Source organism: Sciurus carolinensis, chromosome 9 (assembly GCF_902686445.1).
Source record: "Sciurus carolinensis chromosome 9, mSciCar1.2, whole genome shotgun sequence".
Classification (NCBI taxonomy): domain Eukaryota; kingdom Metazoa; phylum Chordata; class Mammalia; order Rodentia; family Sciuridae; genus Sciurus; species Sciurus carolinensis.
The window spans coordinates 18,109,306-18,132,100 of NC_062221.1; the positions used below are offsets into that span (position 1 = coordinate 18,109,306).

At 45.4% G+C, this 22,795-nt stretch overlaps 1 protein-coding gene across 4 annotated transcripts in view; it reads right to left on the bottom strand.

The window, feature by feature from the left end:
• Positions 1–22,795, bottom strand: part of Mras (muscle RAS oncogene homolog) — a 53,771-nt gene that overhangs the window by 16,969 nt on the left and 14,007 nt on the right. For 3 of the 4 annotated variants that reach the window (XM_047565083.1, XM_047565081.1, XM_047565084.1), the window contains exon 2: positions 14,962–15,172. In XM_047565083.1, coding sequence (XP_047421039.1) covers positions 14,962–15,154 — 193 coding nt within the window. In that variant the 5' untranslated portion in view covers positions 15,155–15,172. Of the gene's footprint in view, positions 1–14,961; positions 15,173–15,612; positions 15,768–22,795 lie in introns of those variants that run through there. The other variant, XM_047565082.1, reaches the window with a different exon arrangement.

A 22,795-nucleotide genomic window follows, 5' to 3' on the forward strand; every position in this document is an offset into this window, starting at 1 on the left:
TGAGCAGGAAGCCAGCAGCAGTGCCCTGACGCCCGAAGAGGATCAGCTCTAAAGGGAGGGAGTCAGGACAGAGGGTTGAGGATGCAGAGATGACCATGAAGGCCTAGAGGCCACACTTTCTGCACCCACCCCAGACGGTCATGCCACATGCTCGCCATGCACGCCTGCCTCTGGGCTCCACCTGTGCCTGGGAGGAGAGAGACCACGCTGTGCAGGCTGGTTCCCTTTGCAGTTCTGGCACTAACTTCCAGAGCCTTCAGAGCAACCAGCCATTCCAAACACATCCTTCTCCAGTGAGTCTCCTATATTTCCTGGTGAGCATGTGTTATACATCAGATATGAGGTGTCCTCCTGTATTGTCCTATGTCAGCACAGGGATGTTTGGAGGTCAGATGATTGGCTTGTCCATCCTAGTTTGAATGGACTGGCTGGGTGATAACTATAGGCAGATGGGGCATGGCTGGAGGTGGTGGGTCACTGGGGACATGCCCTGGAAGGGTTCATCTTCCCTGTGGCTCCCTCCCCAGTTCCCTCTGCCACACCCTTTGGCCATGACATGCTGCCTCACCTGGGGCCAGAGCAATGGAGTCAGTCCATCGTGGACTAAATCTCTGAAACCATGAGCTCAGATAAACCTTTCCTCCTTTAAGTTGTTCTTGCTGTGTATTTTGGTCACGGGAACACACCACGTAGCAATTGTCCATCGAACCTCGCTCTCTTCAAGCTCCATTCTCCATCAGGAGATAAACTCCACGTGATTCCACCCTAGGCGGCCCACCGAGGAGGTGGTGGAGCCCACAAGCATTGCTGGTGGCAATGTAAAATGGTGCAGTCACTCTGGAAAATGGCTTGGTAATTCCTCAAAACCTTAAACACGTGATCCTGAAACTCCACTCCTTCATACCTAGAAAACCTACACTCAAACACAACCCTGCACATGAACATCCATAGCAACATTATTCATCAGAGCCCAAAAGTGGAAATAATCCAAATGTCCATCAAATGATGAAAGAGTAAACAAAATATGGTACACCCATATACTACAGCACACATAAAAAGAAATGGAATTTTGATATATACAACATGATAAATCTCAAAAACACTGTACTACAATTCATAACACCAAAACTGTGGAACCAGCGTAAGTGTCCACCAACAGATGAATAAACAAAGAAAAGTGGTGTATATACCCAATGGAGTTTTATTCAGCCATGAAGAAAAATGAAATTACATCATTTGCAGGAAAATGGATGGAACTTGAGAACATTATGTTAAGCGAAATAAGCCAAGCTCGGAAAGTCCAGGGTCACAAGTTTTCTTTCATATGTGGAAGCTAGAGAGGTAAAAGGGAAAGAAAAGTGTGTATGGGAGGATGCGGGGGGAGGATCTCATAAAAACTGAAGGGAGATCAGTAGAGTAGAGGAAAAGGACCAGGAGGAGGGAGGAGAGGAGAGAAAGGGGAAATACTGGGGAATGACATTGGCCAAATTATATTGTTATACTGTGTGCACTACACATATTAACGATGAATCCCACCAATGTGCACATTGCACCAATAAAAAATATGGAAATAAAAAAAAAAGAAAAACACTATGCTAAGTGAAAGAAGCCAGTCACAAAAGGCCACATGTTGTGTGATTATTTATATGAAATGTTCAGAATAGGTAAATCCACAAAGGCAGAGCATGACTTAGAGGGTGCGGGGACTGGGGAAGGGAAAAGTGGGGGTGGTTTTTATGGGGGGTGGGAGGTGATGAAAACTCCAGGAATTAGTGTTGATTCAGTGGTTACTGATTCATGAATCAACCAGCGACTTCTGCTTGCAGGACCCTGGGAGTACACTAAAAAGCCACTGAACTTCACGTGTGACTTTTACGTGTGAATTCTCTCAGTAGACAAATTATGTGAGAAAAATGTCTGCCTATCTCCCTTTCTCTGAAGTGCACGCTCCCCCGACCCTCTCACTGACAGTGGATGGCCTGCTCCTCCCTCCAAGACCACCCGCCACCGGGGCCCCCCCGCTCCTGTCCCCAGTCACATAAGGACATGGCTACTGCTCCTCTATCCACACACAGTAGCATCCTTTTCTCTATCAGCTAATTTTCCAGAGCATGTAAACATGCTATAATTTCTTTCATCTTAAATAAAATAAAACCAAAAGATTAAAAATAAGAAAGCCCTGCCCGTCGACCTCCCACCCCACTTTCTGTTCCTCTTCAAGGCCATGCTCTTTGCCGGCCTGTCCTCTCTCCCACCCTCTCTCGAATCCGCTCTAATCAGCTTTTCTTTCCCCACCACTCTGCCAAAGCTGACCTTGTCAAGCTGCCAGTGACCTTCATGGCACGAAATCCAACAGGCACAGCTCAGTCCTATACTTGATGGTCCCCTTTTTGTGAAACATCAGCTTCCGGTGGATCCCACCCTCTCTGTCATCCTCCCACTGCAGTGACCAGGTCCTGCTCTGTGTCTCCCTCTCCCCAGGTCCTAATTCCTGGTGTTTCCTTCTCTAGCCATATTCCCCTTCTTGGTGACCCACCTTATAGAATTCCATGTTACTTCCCAAATTCCCATCCGCAGCCCACATCTCCCCTGCTTTAGGCTTAGACACCCAGCGAATGCCTTGACTTTTGCTTGTACGTGTGAAAGGCATTTCAGAAGTAAAGTGTCCAAAATGAGACTCCTGATTTCCCCAAACCTGCCTTTCACCCGTCTTCCCAATCTCAATGAACATGACTCTATTCTCCCAGCTGCGTGGGTTGGACTCCTTTCTCTCCACTCCCCACTCCATCTCATCTGCTCCATCAACAATCCCATGGCTTCCTCATTCAACAGACATTCAGAACCTACCCATTCTCAGCACTTCCTCCACGGGGTGCTCCTTCCTGGTCCACCATCAGGAGCCTCTTCACTGGTCCCTCTGGTTCTGCCCTGGATCCCCTAAGGTCTGACCTCCACACCAGAGCCAGAGCAAGTCTTTAAGATATCAGTCAGTTCTTGTCCTTCCTCTGCTTAAAACCCTCCATGGCTTCTCATTTCCCTACAAGGTCCTGTGAGATCCCTCCCATCCACTGCCTCCTACCAGCCTCCCCAGCTATTCCCCAAACAGGCCAGTACCCCTACCTCACAGCCTTCGCCCTTGACATGCCCCTACACAGGTAGAGCTTTCTCTCCAGTCTCCACTCCATCACCTGGTCAGACAGACGTTCTCTGAGCAGCCCACAGAAGACAGCCACCCCTTCCTCCCCACCTCCCATCTCTGGCCTCTTTCTCCTTCTCAACATTTATCACCACCTGACACCATACACATATCTTTACGCTCTGCACCCCACACTGTATCCGAGCTTCCTGAGAGCAGGGGCTCTGCTTTGCCAATTGCTGCACCCTACCAGACCCAAAGAGAGCCAGGTGCACGGCAGTGCTCAGAGGTATTTGTTGAGTAAATTAACATTCACTCAGGGTACAAGCCATACACCACCAAGGAAAGAAGTGATCTCCCTAAGTCGGGTGTAAGCCTTACTTCCCAACCTCTCCAGATACAGGACATGGGTCAGTGACCTTCATCTGCATAGGCAATGGGGCCTATTCTTAAAAGTCCTTGTAGTTAGTAATATATATCATATTAGAGCAACCACAGCAATAGCAGCATCTATTGGGGTTTATTATAACCTTGTAAGGTGCCTCTGCCCCTGGCTCACTCAACAGATATAAAAGTTACAAAGTCTGGGCTGGATCTGAGACACAATGGTGGCAAAGGACAGAGTCCCTCTCCTAGAGAAGCCATCAATTTGTATTTTTTCACTTATTCTTTGCCACAATTATGAGGACATATCCCACATGGATAGGGGGCCCACCAATGAAGGTGGAAGGTCTTTGTCCTGAGACTGTCTTTCCCTAAAGGGAGGAGAAGCCCCCAGTTTCCAGGCCTAGGTCTGGTGAGTACAGATGACAGGAACAACCTCAAAGTCCAAACCAAAGCTCAAAGCCCAGCACATCACCCAATACCAGGCAGACAGGCGAGATCTCAGAGCCACCTGTCAGGCTGGTGTGCTGGGCCCAGAACGGTCACGTGACTTGTAACTGCCATCACTGTGAAGATCCAAAGTGACACTGCAAGAGATGGGACCTGACTGTTGGCAGCAGAGGAGGAACAGCAGCTGGGGTGGGGTGATGACAAGCTTGGAATGAGCCCAGGCTGTGCCGGGGCTTCAGGGGTAGCCACTTCTTCACACTCACACCTCCATCATGGAGTCCAAGCCTAATGCACTGATCCCAGGTGGGAGGCTGGTGACAGGTCCTTTGGCTCCCAGGCTAGGGCAAGCACAGAGCAGGATTAAGATCCCTGGCTTTGGGGGCAGAGGGAATGGGCCTCTAATCAGCTGTGTGATCTGTTTCTTCACCTGAGTCTCGGTTCCCTCACCCGCAGGGGCTCCATTAACCAGAGGACTGCTGGACAGGTGTGGGGTAGGTGGTCTGGCTTCCCAGGGGAAGGTCCCTTGGGGCTCAGGGTGGCAGCAGGAGCATTTTTCCAGAGGTTTCACTATCTTATCAACGAGCCCAGTAGGACTGGTGCACACCAGCTGCACAGCAGCTGTGCTTACCTGCAAACGAGCCAATGGAATCTCAGTGACCTCAATCTAGCAGAACTGACACAAAGAAGAAACGAAGCAAACCTTGCAACTGAGTGTGAGGCGTGGCCTTCAAGGAAAGTCTGGCCAGTAGTATCTGCTATCCCAGCTCTGAGGGCTGAACAGCAAGAGGGTTCCAGAGGAGATCCGGCATCCCCGTGAGGGGGGCTTCCTACCAGTGAGTCCTGCCCCGGGCACCCTGATGACCAGTGGGCTCCAGGCAACTGGAAGCATCCGAGCAGGGATGACTGATGCAACCAGGAGAGGGGTGATTCTGTCACCTCCGGCCAGCAGCCATTCTCACTGCTGCAGGGAAAGGAAGAAATTCCTCCCACACCATCTCTGGGGCAAAGGGGAGGATGTGTGGAGGGGCAGGCCACTCTGCTTGCACCCCATTCTTACTCGGGGCCCAAGGGAAGTGGCCAGTGTGAAGCTGGCTGTAGGGCTGAGCATAGGTGCCCACTTGGAATGGCCCCGAGCTCAGCAGAAAGCTCTCAATAAATGCTCTGCTTCCTCTCCCTGCTCTTCCAAGAGCCTCCTCTCCTCTCTGACCCCAGAAAGAATGTGGATTCAAGTGTTCGGGGAAAAGCCAGGTCCAGGCCCCTCAGAGAAGACAACAGCACTTGTGTGTGGGGTTTGGGCAGAAGCCAGGGTGGAAATGTCCTGGCTTCTGAGGGCCCCGGAGAAGAGCCAGGCTTTAGCTCTTTGCCAACACCAAGCCCTTGCTGGAGAGACAGGGGACAAGAGGCTGCAGGGGTGGGCCCCAGAGCCACTCGGTGGGAAGCGGGACTGGAGACACAGGGCCCCCGCTGCTCTCTGGTGATGGAAGAAAGGTTCCAGAGGTTAGCGGGGCAGAGGGTGGGGCCAGGAGTCACAGGGGCTCCAGGGAGAACACCCGTGCATCTGACGTGTGGTCAGAGCAGTGGGGAGCACCTGGCCCCAGAAGGTCACAGGCGAGACCACAGTATGAAGGGCCAGGGACCTGTCTGATGATCCTGATAACCCAGCCTCGTGCCTTCTCCTGGGATTTCAGCTCTCATTCCCAGGGTCCTGCTCAACTGTGTGATGTGGGCAAGGGACTCCCTACACAACCAGACTGACCGTGTCTCGGAGACAAAGGGGAGTTCAGACCACTGCTGGCTGTCGGATGTGTGGCTTTACTTTCTTCACATTCAACACAAGCCTATGACATAGCTCCCACCACAGTGCTCGTAAAGGTGAAGAGAGAGCACGTGCCAACAAAAATAGAAAAGAAAGAAAGAAAACAACAGGCCAATACCCTTGATGAACACAGATGCAAAAATCCTTCATAAAATTCATGCAAACCAAATTCAACAACACAGTAAGACAATCATCCACCATGGTTTTAGTCAGCTTTTTAATCACTGTGACCAAAAGTCTTGACAAGAATAATTTTAGAGAAGGAAAATTTTATTTGGGCTCATGGTTTCCGAGGTCTGAGTTCATAGATGGCTGACTTTGTTCTGGGTTCAAGGTGAATCAGGACATCATGAAGGAAGGGTGTGGAGAAGGAAACAGCTCAGGACATGGTAACAAAGAAGCAGAGAGAGCTCTGCTCACCAGGGACAAAACTAAACCCCAAAGGCATGTCCCCCATGACCACCCCACCTGCTTACAGTTACCACCCAGTAATCCATATTGGTGTGTTAACCCATTGATTAGGTCACAACAGGTACTCTAACCATTTCACCTCTGAAAATTCTTGCATTATCTCACACATGAGATTCTGGGGGATGCCTCATTTCTAAACCCTAACAACAATGATCAAGTTCTTTTCATTCCAGAACTGCAAGGATGGTCTAACATATGCAAATCAATAAATATAACACACCACATAGGATAAAAATCACACAATCATCTCAATAGATGCTGAGATTCTTCAATAAAATTCAACATTCCTTCATGATAAAATCCCTGAAGAAAGTAGGTCTAGAAGGATTTCACCTCAACATAATAACAGCTCTATCTGACAAACTCAAAGCCAACATCATACTGAGTGGAGAAAAATGAAAACATTCCCTCCAAAATCAGGAATGAGACAAGGTTGCTCACCCTCCCCACTCCTACCCACTTGAAGGTTTAGCCAGAGCAATTAGGCAAGAGAAGGAACTAGAAATACCAACAGAAAAGGAGGAAGTCAAATTATTCCTATTCACAGATATGATTCTATACTTAGAAAACCTTTAAAATTCTACCAGAAAACTCTTAGATCTGATAAAGAACTTTAGCAAAGAGGATACAAAATTAACAAAGTCAATAGCTCGCCAATCAGTAGTTTACAAATAAGAACACAACAAAAAAAAGAAATCAGAAAAACAATTCCACTCGCAAAAACTTCAAAAAAGGTATAAAATATCCAGGAATACACCCAACCAAGGAGGGGAAAGACCTCTACAATGAACACAGGAATGCTAAAGAAGGAAACTGAAGAAGACACTAGAAGATGGAATGGCCTCCTGTGTTCATGGATCAGCCAAATTAATACTGGTAAAATGGTCACACTGATGAAACTGAACTACAGAGTCAATGCGATCCGTCAACATACCAGGCTATTCTTCAAGGAACTAGAAAAAAAAATCCTAAAATTCATATGGAAGCACAAAAGACCCAGAATAGGCAAAGGGATTCTGAGCGAAACAAGCAAGGCTGGAAGTATTACAAGATCCAATTTCAAAATACACTACCAACAAAGCCACAGTGACAAAAAGAGCACAGGACTGACACAGAAACAGACCTGGAGTCCACTGGAATAGAACAGAGGACAAAACAGACGCGGGAGAAAAGGCAGTCTCTCTAACAAACAGTACTGGGAAAACTACATGTCCACGTAGAAGACAGAAACAGCGGTGCAGCGGTCCACACCTGTGACCACAGCTCTCTGGAGGCTGAGGCAGGAAGGGTACAAGTTCCAGGCCAGACGAGGCAACTTTTTGGGACACATTCTCAAAATAAAAATGGCAGAGCACTTGCCTGGCTTGTGCAAGGCCCTGATTGATCCTTAGTACCAAAAACAAAACAAAACAAAAAATTGAAACTAGATTCCAATCTCTCACACTGTACAAAAATCAATTCTAAATGGATCAAAGACCTAAGTATAAGGCAGGAAAGTTTGAAACTGCCAGAAGAAAACATACGGGAAACACTTCAAAAAACAGGCACAGGTAATGACTTCTTGAGTAGGATTCCAAGGGCTTAGGAAACAATATCGAGAATCAACAAATGGGATGGCATCAGATTAAGAAGTTTCTGCACAGCAAAGGAAATGGAGTGAAGAGAGAGCCTTCAGAATGGGAGAATCTTTGCCAGCGGCTCTTCCTACAGAGGATTAAAATCCAGAATATATAAAGAATTCAAAACACTTAACACTAATGAAATAAATAACCCAGTCGGTAAACCAGCAAATTAATGGAACGAACTATTCTCAAAAAAAGGACAAAAGGTTAATAATTATGTGAAAAAATGTTCAACATTTTTATCCATGAGATACAAATCAAAACCACACTGCGGGGCTGAGGCTGTGGCTCAGTGGTAGAGCGCTCACCTAACAGGTGTGAGACACTGGGTTCCATCCTCTCAGCACCACATAAAGATCGATCAATAAAATAAAGGTGTTGGGTCCATCCACTACTAAAAATATTTTTTAAAAAACCCACATTGCTCTCTCATCTCATCCCAGGCAGAATAGCAAACATCAAGAATACAAAAAATAATAAATGCTGGTGAGGATGTGGCATGGGGACAGGAACTCATACGCTGTTGGTGGAAATGTAAGTGAGCAAAGCCGCCATGGGAATCAGTATGGAGGTTCCTCGGGAAGACTGAAAAGAGAATTACCCTGCGACCCGGCTCTACCACTCCTCTGCAGATGCCTGAAGGAAATGAAGTCAGCATATGACAGAGACACCTGCACACCCATGTTTACCATGGCACAATTCACAATGCCCAGGTAAGGAACCAGCCCGGGTACCTGTCAACAGACGAGCAGAAAAAGAAAAGGCGATATAGGCACATATATATATATTACATATATATGATATATATAAAGAAAAGATGATATATATACATGTATCATTTTTTATATAACATATATGTATATATGTATTTATATGTATATACATGTATATATATGATCTTTATACATTATATATATGCACTAATATATCTATAATATATATTATATATAGTAATACTCCATACGCACACACACACACATATACACACTGGAGTACTATTCAGTCATAAAAAATGATATTGCAAGAAATAAGAAAAGAACTGGAGAGCATCATGTTAATCAAAAGAAGCCAGACTCAGTAAGACAAGTGTCACATATTCTCTCTCATACGTAGAATCCCGGGGGAGAAAAAGGTGACATGAAGGTAGAAGGGAGACTAGTAGAGAAAAGGAAGGGGATGGGAGTACAGTAAGGGGGTCCTGGGAGATAGAAAGATCAAGTGTGCTATTATGCATGTACAAGGAGACCTGTCATTCTGCATAGCATGCACTAATTTTAAAAGAAGAGTGTGCTGAGCACGGGCCTTCCACTTGGCAATCACCCCATGACGTCTCTATTGGCGTGATAACCATCCTCCTCCTCCTGCTCATGATCACCGTCACCACCGTCAGTATCACACTGTCATGTTTTTGCTCTGAGTCTGGAAGAAGAGAAAGCACAGATTCCAGAGCTCTGGGTGCTCAGTGGGGCAGAGGGCAACTGAAGGCGTCGCCAGGCCCGGCACCTCCCCAGGCGGGTGGCCTCAGGGAAGCGGATTCAGGGCACTGGATGGCTTCCGCATCCCAGGGCTGCAAACCACCTGGGTAAGGGCAGGCCCCAGACAGGTTCCTGGTTGCACTGAAGCCTAAGTACAACCTTCATTTGATTCAAGTTCTCAAAATACAGGGCATGCTTTAAAAATCCATACTTAATATGTAGAAGAAATGTTGCAAGCATCCTTTTCTTTTTCTTTTTTTTGGGGGGTGGGGGTGCTCAAACTCAAGATCTTCCAGTCTCTTAGGGCCACATGCCAGCACGCCCAGCTGTCTTCCTTTTCTTAACAGGAGACCTTACTGAGGAGTGAAGGGTGCTTATCTGGGACTCCGGCATCTATTCCTGAGGAGGGCCCGGGTGGGCGCCGGGCTGAGGGGAGCAAATTCAAGCTACCAGGGCGGCGTGAGGGCCAGGTTTCCCCTTTCTCTCCTGGTACTGCTATAAATGTTATCTCAAAATCTAAAAATCACACTTGAAGAAGATTCTTTTTCTCAGGAACTAGCGTCCAAAGTTACTTAGAAAAATGTTAGAGAAGCTTATTCGGCTATAATGAAAAATAATATTGACTGAGCTACAATTAGGTACCCGACGCAGTGTTAATCTCTTAAATGCATCTTGTAATATTTTTTTCAGAACGTTTTCTATGGAGCATAGCCCAGAATGCTCTACCAAAAAATAGCCCCTCTGGGGAGGCCTAAGGACAATATATCCTACCAATGTGCTTCTAATATGTATTTATTATATTAAAGGTTGCTATAAGTTCTGCAGTAAAGAAACTTGTTTACATTTATTTAATTCAGTATATCCCAAGTATAGTTTTTCCAATAGGTGGTGAATGAAATTATTTTAGAAAGTACATAAATGTAAACTTTTAATTTTAATAGTTATACACACAGCATATAAATAAATGGGAATAGAAGAAAAATAATAAAGCTATCACATCAAACCTGTGACCACACAGATATTGTTTAGGATTCCTTCATTCATTTGTTCATTCTGCAGGTTAATTCCAAGCAGTATTCTAGATGCTGGGATATTGCAGTAAATAAAGTCCCTGCACTCATAATTTTGTATTTTAGTTGGGAGAGAGACAGAAACTCATAAGTATGGAATGTATTCAACAGTAAAGGGCAGAATAAAGAAAAACAGAGTTGAGCAGGGAGATGGAAACAACAGGGTGAGTGGATACTAGTATACATGGCTTGGTCCGGGAGGATCTCACGGATAAGGTGACATGTAAGCTGAGTCCTAAATGAAGTGAGCATCTTTTCAGGAAGAACATACAGCACAGAGAGAACACCACATGCCAAGTCCCCAAAGTGAGAACATGCTTGGAACCTGGCAGAACGGGTCAAAGTCCCAGCTGCAAGCCCCTGAAGGATGGTGCTTTCTTAATTGAGACAGTCATATACTACAATGTTCACCTCCTTGAAGTGCATAGTTCAGTGTTTTTTAATATGTTCACAAAGTTGTTTTTGTTTGTTTGTTTGTTTGGTTGGTACTGGGAATTGAATCCCAGGGATGTTTTACTCCTGAGGTACATCCCTAGACCTTTTCACTTTTTAAATTTTTATTTTAAAAATTTAGGGTCTCTCTAAGTTGCTGAGGCTGGCCTCAAACTTGTGATCTTCCTGCCTCAGCCTCCAGAGTCACTGGAATTACAGGCAAGCATCATGACACCTGGCTCAAAGTTATTGTTTTTTTTTCAAAATAATGATTTGGTTCTGCTTTTGGCCAAGATGGAGTAACAGGGACCAGATTTACCTTCTCACCCCAAATAACCAAAAAAACAGGCAAAGTATATGAAATAATGGTTGTCAGGATACTAGACATGGGGCAATGAAGCAAAGTGTTCCCTAAGAGACGGATCTACAATCAGCGAGGGCTTTTATGAATGCCTTGCTTATGGCCTTCAGAGTTCCCAGGTTGCACTGCAGGGATAGAAAATGCAGGGATAGTTCAATCCCCAGCACTGCAAAAAAAAAAAAAAAAAGAAAGAAAGAAAATGCAGGGATAAGGTGGCTCTGTGGCACAATGGATAGCGCATTGGACTTTTAGTGACGAAAATGCAGGGATAGTGAAAGTCATTTTATAATAATTGAAGGGTCAGTTCTTCAAGAGGATATACCAGTCCTAAACATTTATCTATTTACTAACAGAGTGTTACCATACATAAGTCAAAACTGATAGAACTGAAAAGAAAATCCACAATTACACACTGAAATTCAACACCCCTCTTCTTAATAATTGATAGAAAAATATTCAGAAAATCAATGAAGATATAGAAGACTTAGACAACATTTTCTGCCTGTTTGGTCTAACTGACATTCATAGACACTCCACCCAGAGACAGGATACAAGTTCTTTCCACATACACACGAAACATTTACTGAGACAGGCAGTAAGATATGTCTCAATAAGTTCAAATAATGCACTGCCTGTTCTCTGGAATTAAAGAGGAAGAACAGAGAGATCTCTGGAAAATTCCAAAATGCTTGAAAACTAAATAATAAACTTCTGAATAATTTATGGGTCAAGGAAAAAATTCGGAGATAAATTAGAAAGAATTCAGACTGAATGAAAATGAAAATAAAACACATTAAAATTTATGGGATGCAGTTAAAGGAACAGTTAGGAGAAATTTATAGCACCAGATGAACAGCTTAGAAAAGAAGAAATGTCTCAAATCAATGACATCAGTTTGCACTTGAAGAAATTAGAACAAGAAAATTAAATCTAAAATAAGCAGGCAAGAGGATAAGAATGAAAATCAGTGGAACCAAATAAGAAAATCAATAAGTGAAAAAACTAGTTCTTTGAGAAAAATCAATAATATTTATAAATCTCTAACCAGCATGATCAGAGAAAAAAAATTAGTCACAAATTACCAATATCAGGAACGGGAGAGCTGACATCACTACAGATGCCATAGATATTATAAAGATAATGAGAGAATATTATGACAACTTTATGCAAATAAATTTGATAACCTGATGAATTTAATAAATTTGGGGTGTTGGGATGTATCTCAGTGGTAGAGCACTAGCATGTGGGAGGCCCCAAGTTTAATCCCCAGCACCTCAACAAACAAACAAACAAAATTTCAAAGTCACAAACTACCAAAGTTCATTGAAGAATAAAGAGATAATCTGCATAGTCTTGTATCTACTAAAGAAATTTAATTTATAGTTAAAAACTTTCCCACAAAGATAACTCTAGATCCAGATGGCCTTGTTGGCAAAGTCTACTCAGTGCATAAAGAAGAAATAATACCAATTTGGCTCAGACTCTTCTAGAAAATTGAAGAAAAGGGGATAATTCCCAACTTGTTATATAAGGCCAGCATTACTCTGATACCAAAATCAGACAGGCATTGCAAGAAAAATGCAGCCCAATATCCCTCGAGAACACAGAAATAAAAATTCTCAATAAAATTTAGCAAATCAAAGTCCAAAATATATTAAAAGATAGCATATCATAACCAAGGGGGATTTATCCCAGGAATGCAAATTTGGTTTAATACTAGGGGAAAAAAATGTTATTTGCCAAGTTAACAAATGAAAGAGGAAAAACCATAGGATTATCTTGCTAGTCACCAGAAAGACATTCAATAAAATTCAATATAAGTTCCTGAAGGAAAGCCTTCGCAAACTAGGAATATAAAGGGATTTCCTTGACCTAACAAAGGGCATCTATAACAGATCTTCAGCTAATGCTTAATTAATTTGTACTTAACATGGAATGACTGGAAGCTTCCCCTTAGGATCAAGAGCAAAACAAGCGGGTCTATTCTTGCTTCTGTTCAAAAGTGCACTAGAGGGTTTAGTCAATGAAATAAGGCAAGAAAAGAAAAAAAAAACCTATCCCAAACTGGAAAGGCAAAATTAAAATTGCTTTTATCACTCATATGACTATCTAGAGCTAATAAATGAATTTCTCGATCTGCAAGCTATCAGATTAACATACAACAATCAATTGTACTTATATATACTAGCAGCAAACAACTGAAAATGAAATTTAAAAATCATTCACAATAACATCGATACAAATGTAGGTAAAAATCTGATAAAATACATAAAAGATCTTTGCACTCAGTACTTTAAAAGAATTGATGAAATTAAAGAACTAAATAAAAGAAGAGTGATAGTGTGTTCATGGGTTAGAAGGCTCAACACGTTAAGATGTCAATTCTCAAATCAGTATACAGATTCAACATAATCCCAAATTCCAGAATTTTGAACAATTCTAAAATTCATATGGAAATACTCAAGACCTAGACTAGCCAAAACAATTTTGAAAAAGAACAAAGTTGGAGATTTAACATTATCTGACTTCAAGACACATTATAAAGCTCCAGTGATCAAGAGAGTGTGGTACTGGTGTAAAGACAAACAGATCAAAGGAATAGATTATATGGACAATAGATTTTCACCAGAGTACAAAGGCATTTTAGTGGGGAAAAGATAATCTTTCTAAACATGGTGCTGGAATGACCACATAACCATTTATGGAAAAATGAACTTTCTTCTATCCTTAAGCCTTATGTAAAAATCAACTCAGGATAGATCATGAGCCTCAATGTAAAATCTAAAACCATTACACTTTTCTGGAAAAATAACACAGGAAAAATGGTTGTGCCCTTGGGGCAGGCAAAGATTTCTTTCTTTTTTTTTCTTTGCGGTGCTGGGGATTGAACCCAGGGCCTTGTGCTTGTGAGGCAAACACTCTACCCACTGAGCTATCTCCCCAGCCCAGGCAAAGATTTCTTAGACACAATACCCAAAGCACAATTCATAAAATAATAAGCAGATATACTGGACTGCATCAAAGTTAAACACTCTGGTCTTTGAAAAAAACTGGTAAAGGAATGAAAATAAGTTATGAACTAAGAAAAAAATTCATGCAGATCAAATACCTAGGAGCTCCCTCCTAGACCAACATTCTGTGATTAATGCATCTTTCTTTAAGAGGCTCAGTAAGAGTGAACTAATAATCAGTAAGAATTTACAGCAGTGGTCTCTAAATTCAGCACTGCATGGGTGGTGTGTTAAAACAGATTGTTGGCCACACCCTCAGAATTTCTGAACCAGCAGGAGTCTGATAATTTGCATTTCTAATAAGTTCCACGCATCACACTTCGAGAAATACCAATTTAGAACAAACGAGAAACACAATGTCAGATCAAGATCCCTCCCCAAAAAGACAATTACCAAATGAACATACTTATTAAGAAATAATTTGTCTTTCCCTTTTTTATTAACTAGAGACATCCGTAACTGTTAATCAGAGCTTCTGATCAAGCAAGCAATAACAAGCATGACATTCCTGACTTGGTACGATTCTGGTATATTTTGATTTCCTCAAAGCTTTTCAAGGCCTCTAAGAAGGTCTGGCCTGTTCAGAATTCACCCAGCAAACCATACATAGCCTTATACCAACCTCCCCATAATGGCAAGAAGGAAGCCATCTTGTCCCACTGAGACTTGTCAAATTTCTCCGATCCTCCCCAACGAACACCCCACCCCAAGCAGATTGCCACCCAGGTCTTACCGTCCAAGATGGCCCATTGATTGTCAATCTCTGTATGTTTCAGGTAGGAGTCTTCAATGGTGGGGTCGTAGTCAGGCACAAAGATCTTCTGGAAAAACTGGATGGTGAGGGCACTCTTGCCCACACCCCCGTCCCCGACCACCACCAGCTTGTACGTGGGGAGGTTGTCACTGGGGACGGCGCTGGTTGCCATGTTTCTGGTAGGTCAGACCTGGGAGGCAAGACATGTGGGATAAAGCAGAGACCTTTTTTCTTTCAGAATTAGGGGGAAACATTCATGGGTTTTCCTCCCTTCTTATAAAGTAACCAATACTCCCCAAAATGGAAAGGGTTCAAAATGACGAAAGTTAAAGAAAAAATGAGTATCACTTCCGTTGTACCATGTAGAGACCATCATTATTCAAATGATTTATTCTGCCACCATTTATTGAACACCAACTATGTGCCAGACCTGATTTTGGGTACACAGTGCCACTGTTCTTCTTTAACAATTACAGCCAAACGCCCTGTTAAAGAGCTTTTGTGTTAAAGGAGTTCAGTACCAAACTTTGCCCTCGAACTATACAGCTAAACACAAGGGCTTTGGTCAGAGCATGAGTGACACAAAGGTCCACCTTTCACATCGTCTTGATCGACTGGAACATCACTTACCAACTGGAAGGCTAAGCTGAGGATTTGAGGCCGTCAGAGCTCAGAGGGAAAAGCCAAAATCAGTCAGCACACCCGTGCTCAGGGACGCTGAGGCCCCCTCCAACCATCTGAATTCTGGTTCCTTTCCCCATTTCCTTGGCCTTCACCACACACGGTCATGCTGGAACCTTAGGGCAACTGGCCAACTCTGTTTTATTTAAGGAAAAGGAAGGGGAGACACAGGTGGGAGTTTTATTTTGATGACGCTGAGTCCAGTTAAGGCCGTGATTCTTGACCAGGGGCGATTCTGCCCTCGAAGATACGTGCAGGGTCTGGGGGTATTTTTGCATGTCACAACTGAGTGGGTGTCACTGGTATCCCATCAGCAGAGACCAGAGATGCTTCTACACATCCTGCACTGCACAGCATGGTCCCCCACAAAACATCGCCAAAGTGAAAACCCCTAAGCTAAGGAGGGGCCAGGATTCTGCCGGGCGATGGGAAGCCAGGCATGGTGGTGCAGGCTTGTAGTCCCAGCTACTCAGGAGGCTAAGGCAGAAGGATCGCTTGAATGCAGAAGTTTGAGACCAGCCTGGGCAACGTAGCAAGACCCCATCTCAAAATAAATAAATAAATAAAGCTAAACAAACAAATAAACAAAAACAAACTGGCCCCTTAACAGATAAGGACTGATGTGAAGAGGTGACTGCAGAGGAGTTACCGCTGGACCTTTGGAAATAGTGTCAAGGAAGAGAGAAGTCAGGAAAAGAAAGCGCAATCTGAAAAACAGGAGGGAAACCTACACCTGTCACAGGATGGGAGCTGACAGTCCCCAGGATGAAGAGGCTGGCAGGGAGGTGTCACCTGAAGAACCGTCAGGAGCCGCTGCCAGGGGTCTAGGCTGCTCGCTGTGGACCCTGCCAGGGAGAAGCCGGGTCCTCCTGTAAGGGCCTCCTTGGCGGCATGGACACTGGCTGGAACAGAGGGAGAGGAAGCTCCATCCTACCTTTCCGTGGAAGAAAAGAGAAAAATCCCTGTGCCAGGGGAAGGGGGAAAGCCACAGTGTGTCCTACGGTCTCACAGAGGGAGGCAACGGGCCCAGAGGATAAGGGACTGGGGTTCCCGCAGGACACCCCTACTTGGGGAGGGCACTGACCTCACCGAGCCACAGTTTCCTTATCTATTAGATCATAGAGCTGGCTTGGGTGTTTCCTATTTTTATTTTCATCTCTGAAAGAGTCTTCAATTCTAGGTTTAGACAGAAAGGGTGTTAGTCCCAAATGTGGGTTCTGTGGCCACCCTGATTTGCATGGGGTTACAGGCCAGAGTGGTTGCAGAATCCTTTGCAGTCACTGAAGCCTGATGTTGACATTTAGGACTTCCCCCCAGTGTGGGGGAAGTATTCGCTTTTATACAGTCAGAGTATAAATCTGTCTAGCCTGGGCAGAGGATACACTTGCATAAATATATCAGAATTGGAAATGGACGTGCCCTCTCCCACAGCTGTGAGCACGCGAGACTTTATTCTAAGGAGATAACCAGGGAAGTGTGCAAAGAGGATGGGAATGGGGGAGGGGAATGGAAATAAACGTTGCAGAAGAGAATTGAAGAAGTTTGTCTATATAATGGAATAATAGGCAGTCAATTAAAAAGGATGATATTTACTAGTCTAAAAAAAGGTTGTAGTATGTATAGACAAGGGGGAAAAATGCTAGGCTTCAAAGTAGCAAATACACATGATCCTACTTCCAGGAAGGTACCCATCAATGAATCCACCCATCCAGGTGTGGATTTGGCTTTGAGAGGTTTAGAAGGTTGTCTCTGAGTTCGACTGCAAGGCCCTTTAGTTTTCTCAGTGTTTCACTTTCTACAACAGGTATGCACAGGCATACCTACTCATGCATGAATTCTGCATCCATATTGAACCAACTGTGGGTTGAAAATATTTTAAAAACTACATGTATGCTGGATACATACAGGCATTTTTCTTTGTCATTTTTCCCTGAACAATACAGTATAACTATTTATGTAGCATTTATATTGTGTATTAAGTATAGAATATAGAGATGATTTAAAGAATATGGGAGGATGAATTATATGCAAATACTGTCTCATTTTATAGAAGGGACTTGAGCAGCTGTGGATTTTGGTATCCTTGGGGTGTTCTGGAACCAATCTCCCTTGGACATGGAGGAATGACTGTATAATATTGGTAAACTGGAAAAGTTTGACAATAGTAAAATATTCCCCATAAAGTAAAATGTTCAAGTCACCTAAAAATGTTTGATTTTAGCTCCTTTGGGTCAGGACTGGATCTGGCCCTGGCTGCAGCCCCAGAATCTGGTTCCTCCATCTTGCTACAAAGACGGCCATGAGTTGTGGCTTCAATGAACTGAGTTCTCTCATGGCTAAATCCACCACAGCGATGGCGGTCCAAGGGGCCAGAGGGGAGGAAGGCAGAGAGAGGCAGGAATGGTGGGGGGGGGAAGGCCAGCTCCCACCCTCTTCTCCATCTCAGGTTGGCAGACGATGGAATCAGCTCCTCACCACCCCTCATGAACCGTGGCCGTCTCGCCCGGCTGCACCGAGGCACTGGGCCAGGGTGACACCTGTCTGCTGGTGTCAGCATCCCTCCTCTGGGGGCAGCCCAGCCACAGTACTAAGTGGGTGGGAAGGCATGGGGAAGTAAAATCACTTCTATTGATTTTCTTCTTGAAGGAAGTCGAGATAACACACTAGTAAATATAAGAGAGGACAAGAACTGAACCTTCAAGTCAGCGCTCAGACCCCCCACAGCAGAATCACCTGGGGACTTGCTCAAAAATACTTTCTGCTTGCCAAGGCAGCTGGCAGGACATGGTCAGCTGAGGGCACTCTTCTTTTTAGAGCACCCTACACTCAGGGGTTGAACCCCACAGGCCACCGGGAACTGTGTCATCGGGGTTACCTTCCACCTGGGGCTTCCTTCTAACTTGGACTTGGTGGAACAGGGTTAGACTGGGTAACACACCAGGCTGGGTCACTTGTGCTGCAAACACTTCTAGTGAAGTCCAGGCTCCTCCACTGGACATCTAAGGCCTGTCACCTTTAATTAAAGCTGCCCTCAGTGACCTCTCCAGGCACACCAGTGCCACAGCCCTTCATACTGTCCTCTCACCCTCAACCAGCTTTGTGTCCTCTCAGTGTGCCCTGTGGTCAGAGTGCCCTCCACACACACCCAGGCTTCTGGGAGGGTACACACTCCTTCCTGGGTCAGGCCCAGGCCCAGAGCCACCTCCCAGGGGAGACACCACCCTGTGCTTGGAGCCCTGTAGTTCCTGGTGCAAAGGTCACCAACACACTTTGGATCCTCTACACGTTCATATGCACATGAGGCAGGGGCTGCATCTTGTTTCTCTCTGTCCCAGAGCCTGGCACAGCACTGGCATAGCACGGGCACTTGCTAGACACTGGTATTTCTGAACAACAGCCAGATGACCTGCCAGCCAGAGCTGGCCCTTACAATGTAGAGGGCTAAGTGACAACTCTTGGCCAGGAAGGAGGACTGCTCTAAGAGGTCAGGCCAAGCCCAGGGACAGGACCCTTCTGGAACAAGTGTGGGCTCAGGAAGAAAGCAAGCATGGCCAGAACAGGAGAATGAGTCCAGAGAACACCCCGATTCAGCAAGGCTTGAGGCTGAATCTTCTCCTGATGGGCATGTTTTTCCACTCAGAAAAACCCTCTGACCAAATGACATCTTTGTAAATGGAAGCACAGCCAAGACGGCAAGAGGCAGGAATCCCTCTCCTACAGAATAAGCTGGTCTCACGTGGCACAATTTTTAAAAAGCTACTAAGAGGCTGTGACTGAAGTCACCACGGGATAAAATGCTGGTTGGTCTGTGGTTAAGAAGCAAAGTGCTTACATTCGCAATTCTCCTCTCCTTTCCAGTCCTCTCAAAGGGGAGACACCTTGGAGATCATTCTAGAATGCTCCCTCTTCACTTGTGTGGACCACGGATGGGCCCCTCTGAGGTGGGAAAGTGGTATATAAGATAGACTTGGATTCTTCTTAAAGATTCCCCACTAATTTGCTGTGCTGGATACTCTCCTACTGACTAGCTGAATGACCTTGGGCAAGTTCCGCTCATGGCCTTTGTATCTTACTTGTAAAGAGGGGTTGGTTAGAGAATCACACTTGCAGAATTGCTCTAAACATGAAATAGAAATGTATGAAATATGCTCAGCTCAGAAAAGGTGCCCAGTATTTCCTCTCTTGCCTTCTTTCCTTTGCTCTTAGAAGAGAGGCAGCATTCTCTCTCTCCCCCACTTTCCCCCTCCCCGCTCCACCCGCCTCTTTCATGGTTCTTCTGCTCTGAGGCTCCATGATTCCCAGACTCCAACTCCTCCTGCATTAGAAGCCACACTGGCATCTCAGCTCTCAGTGCCAGATTAAATAGGCCTCCGTGGGAACATCACCCATCATCTAGAGCATTGTTTCCATGGGAAATGGCTCTGAGGTTCCAGGCAGCCCCCTCCATGCAAAAACCAACTTCTGGAACAGCAGCCACTTGGCAGTGAAGGCAGCTGAACTGGTTCCCATGGCAACCAACTACTCCCAGAGCCCCACCCAGTCTACAGGCTGCACCAGCAACCTAAACCATTGCTCATACTGGAAACTTCTTCCTAAAAGGCAATATGGCTTCCTCAACAATTTTAATAACATGTACATGAAAACCTCAGGCATCTTTAAACTGACAAGTAAGCTGTTTTTGATTGTTTTTTGTTTTTTGTGAGGTTTTTGGTACTGGAGATTGAATCCAGGGACACTTTAGCACTAAGCTACATCCCCAGCCCTTTTTTAGTTTCAGCAGGGTCTCACTAAGTTGCTTAGGGCCTTGTTAAGTTGCTGAGGCTGGTTTTGAACATGTGATCCTCCTGCCTCAGTCTCCTGAGATGCTGGAATTACAGCAGGCAGTGCTGATTTTCCACTTTCTTTACTCATAATTGTCATCCTCTTGTGTGATCTGAAGTTGTTTCACAATTGGGGGAGTGATCTCCCCAAGCAGGTGGTAAGCTCTGTGAGGACAAGAGTCACCTCTTCTTACCCCTTGGCGGCTCTCATGAGCCCCAGCAGGTTCACATCAGGAAAGGTTCTGTGTCTGTGCATAGACAGACTACTTCACCCTGCCCCAAAGCAGCCTTCCACCCACCCGGCCCTCCCTTGTGCCAAACAGCAGGAAAATGAGGTCCATCCTTCTGAAAGGGGCTGATGCATACCCTTAGGAAGTGGGTGACTGGGTGGACTGGAGACCCCAGCTTGAGATTTTCATTAAGCAATTTTCAAACTGTGGCAGGTGGGTCTGGGACCTCTTGGGAACAGACATGTGCAAAGTCCCTGGGGCTCTCAGTGGGGCAGCGGGGGTTGGGGGGGTCAGTAATGGCCTTCTCTCTGTAGCCAGGCAGCCTGTGTTCCACTCATGTCTCTGATATGAGCTCCCTGTGTGATCTAGGGCAAGTCTTTTAACTCTCTGAAGTCTTAGTTTTCCCATGTGTAAAACGGGGTCCCAAGAATGTGCAAGGCCCCAGTGAAAATAACTTGGAAGGTGACTCAGCAAGGACATATTTGCACTGATAGGCAAATTCGTTGGGCCCCTCCTCTCTCTTCTGACCTGGCAGGTTCTGGTGATTCAGTCCACTTCCCTGTCCTGTCCATCACCACCTATACCACATATGGCTGTGGCAGGATCTACCACAGTAACAGATACAAAGGCCAAGGACAGCAGTGGGCCCCAGATACCCCCTAAAATATCAGTGCCCACTAGCTATAATCCCTCTCCAAAACTGCTACCTTCTTCTCAGGTTCCCAGGTTCCAGGGCTTCTACAGAGCTTGCTTCCTACTGTGTCTATTGTTCCAGGTGAGCTGAACACATGGGAAAAAAAAAAAAAAAAAAAGACTTTATCTACAGAGGCTGTCGAGCAAGGGGTCATGGGCTCCCTGGCCACACCCCACACCAGGCCCACGTGCAAAGCAGCAACATATCATCCTGACCAGAGCCAGTGGTGCCCAGGAGGAGTCGCACAGCTAACAACTGCCACCGTGGAGTGGACCTCAGCCCTGGGTGTTCTGACACCAAAGATCATGCTTAGCACTGCCATGCCACAAGGTCTCCAATTCTTCTGTCAATTGTCAATTTGTTTGCATCATCCCACAGCTTTGCTATAACTGTCAGGGTGAGTCAGGACCCGGCAGGGCACTCCACGTCCTGCGGCTGCGTCCCTGGCCCTGACTATAGGACGACAGATTGTTAGAGGTTCGGAGAGTGGACAACTCACAGCCTCTGCCAAAAATGCTGCCAACTTTACTGAAGGTTTGGTAATCACTGTTCTTTTGCCCATTTTGATACTAATTCTTTGAAAGGTTTCCCCTTACCTCATTCACTCAGCTGCAAGTTTTCTAGATAAGTAAGGCTGAGAGAGTAAATTCACATGGAGCTAAATCAGTCCTGGGAAGCAAATCTCGTCTTTATGATGTCTGGGTGTGCCCAGCTCTGGGGGATGAGGGCACATTGGGGGGAGTAACCCAACCCACGTGGAGGAAATGGCTGTGCATTCCAGGAGCTGCCCCTCCCTTCTGCACAATTCCCAGAAATGGGCAGCTTCCCCAGAGTCACTGACCTGCGGGTTGGGCGTAAATGGTATTTGACCCTCCAGGGGCCCAGGCCACTTGGCATCTCTTAATGGTTCACTCTGCCCTCCCCAAGACTTTGCCCCAGCCCTGTGTTTCATATCTCGCTCATCCCAGCCCAACACTGTCATTAGACCACTCAACATCTCTATGAAGCCCCCAATGTATTCGGCTCACTCCAGTCTGAAGGCAAGCACCCAACCAGCTACGTATGCTATCTTGTGCTGCAAAGGCCTTAAACATGGCATCTAGATGGCAAGTGTGGGGCATGGGTTTAGCCCCTCCCCATTCCCAGGGCCATGGCAGGCCTCACCTGGGGCCTCCTGCTTGCTCAGCCTTAGAATCCTTATCAACACAGCACTCCTGGCTGAGAGAACGGGGTGACTGGCACAAAAGCAAACTTGTTTACCATCCCAGATATAAGCTCTGCCTTCTTATTCCCTCCCACCCACTGAGTAGCCATCCTTTTCCTTGGGAAGGGCTCAGGGCTTTGGGGACAGCATGCCTGGTCATCCCTAGAGAATGCTAGCACTCAAG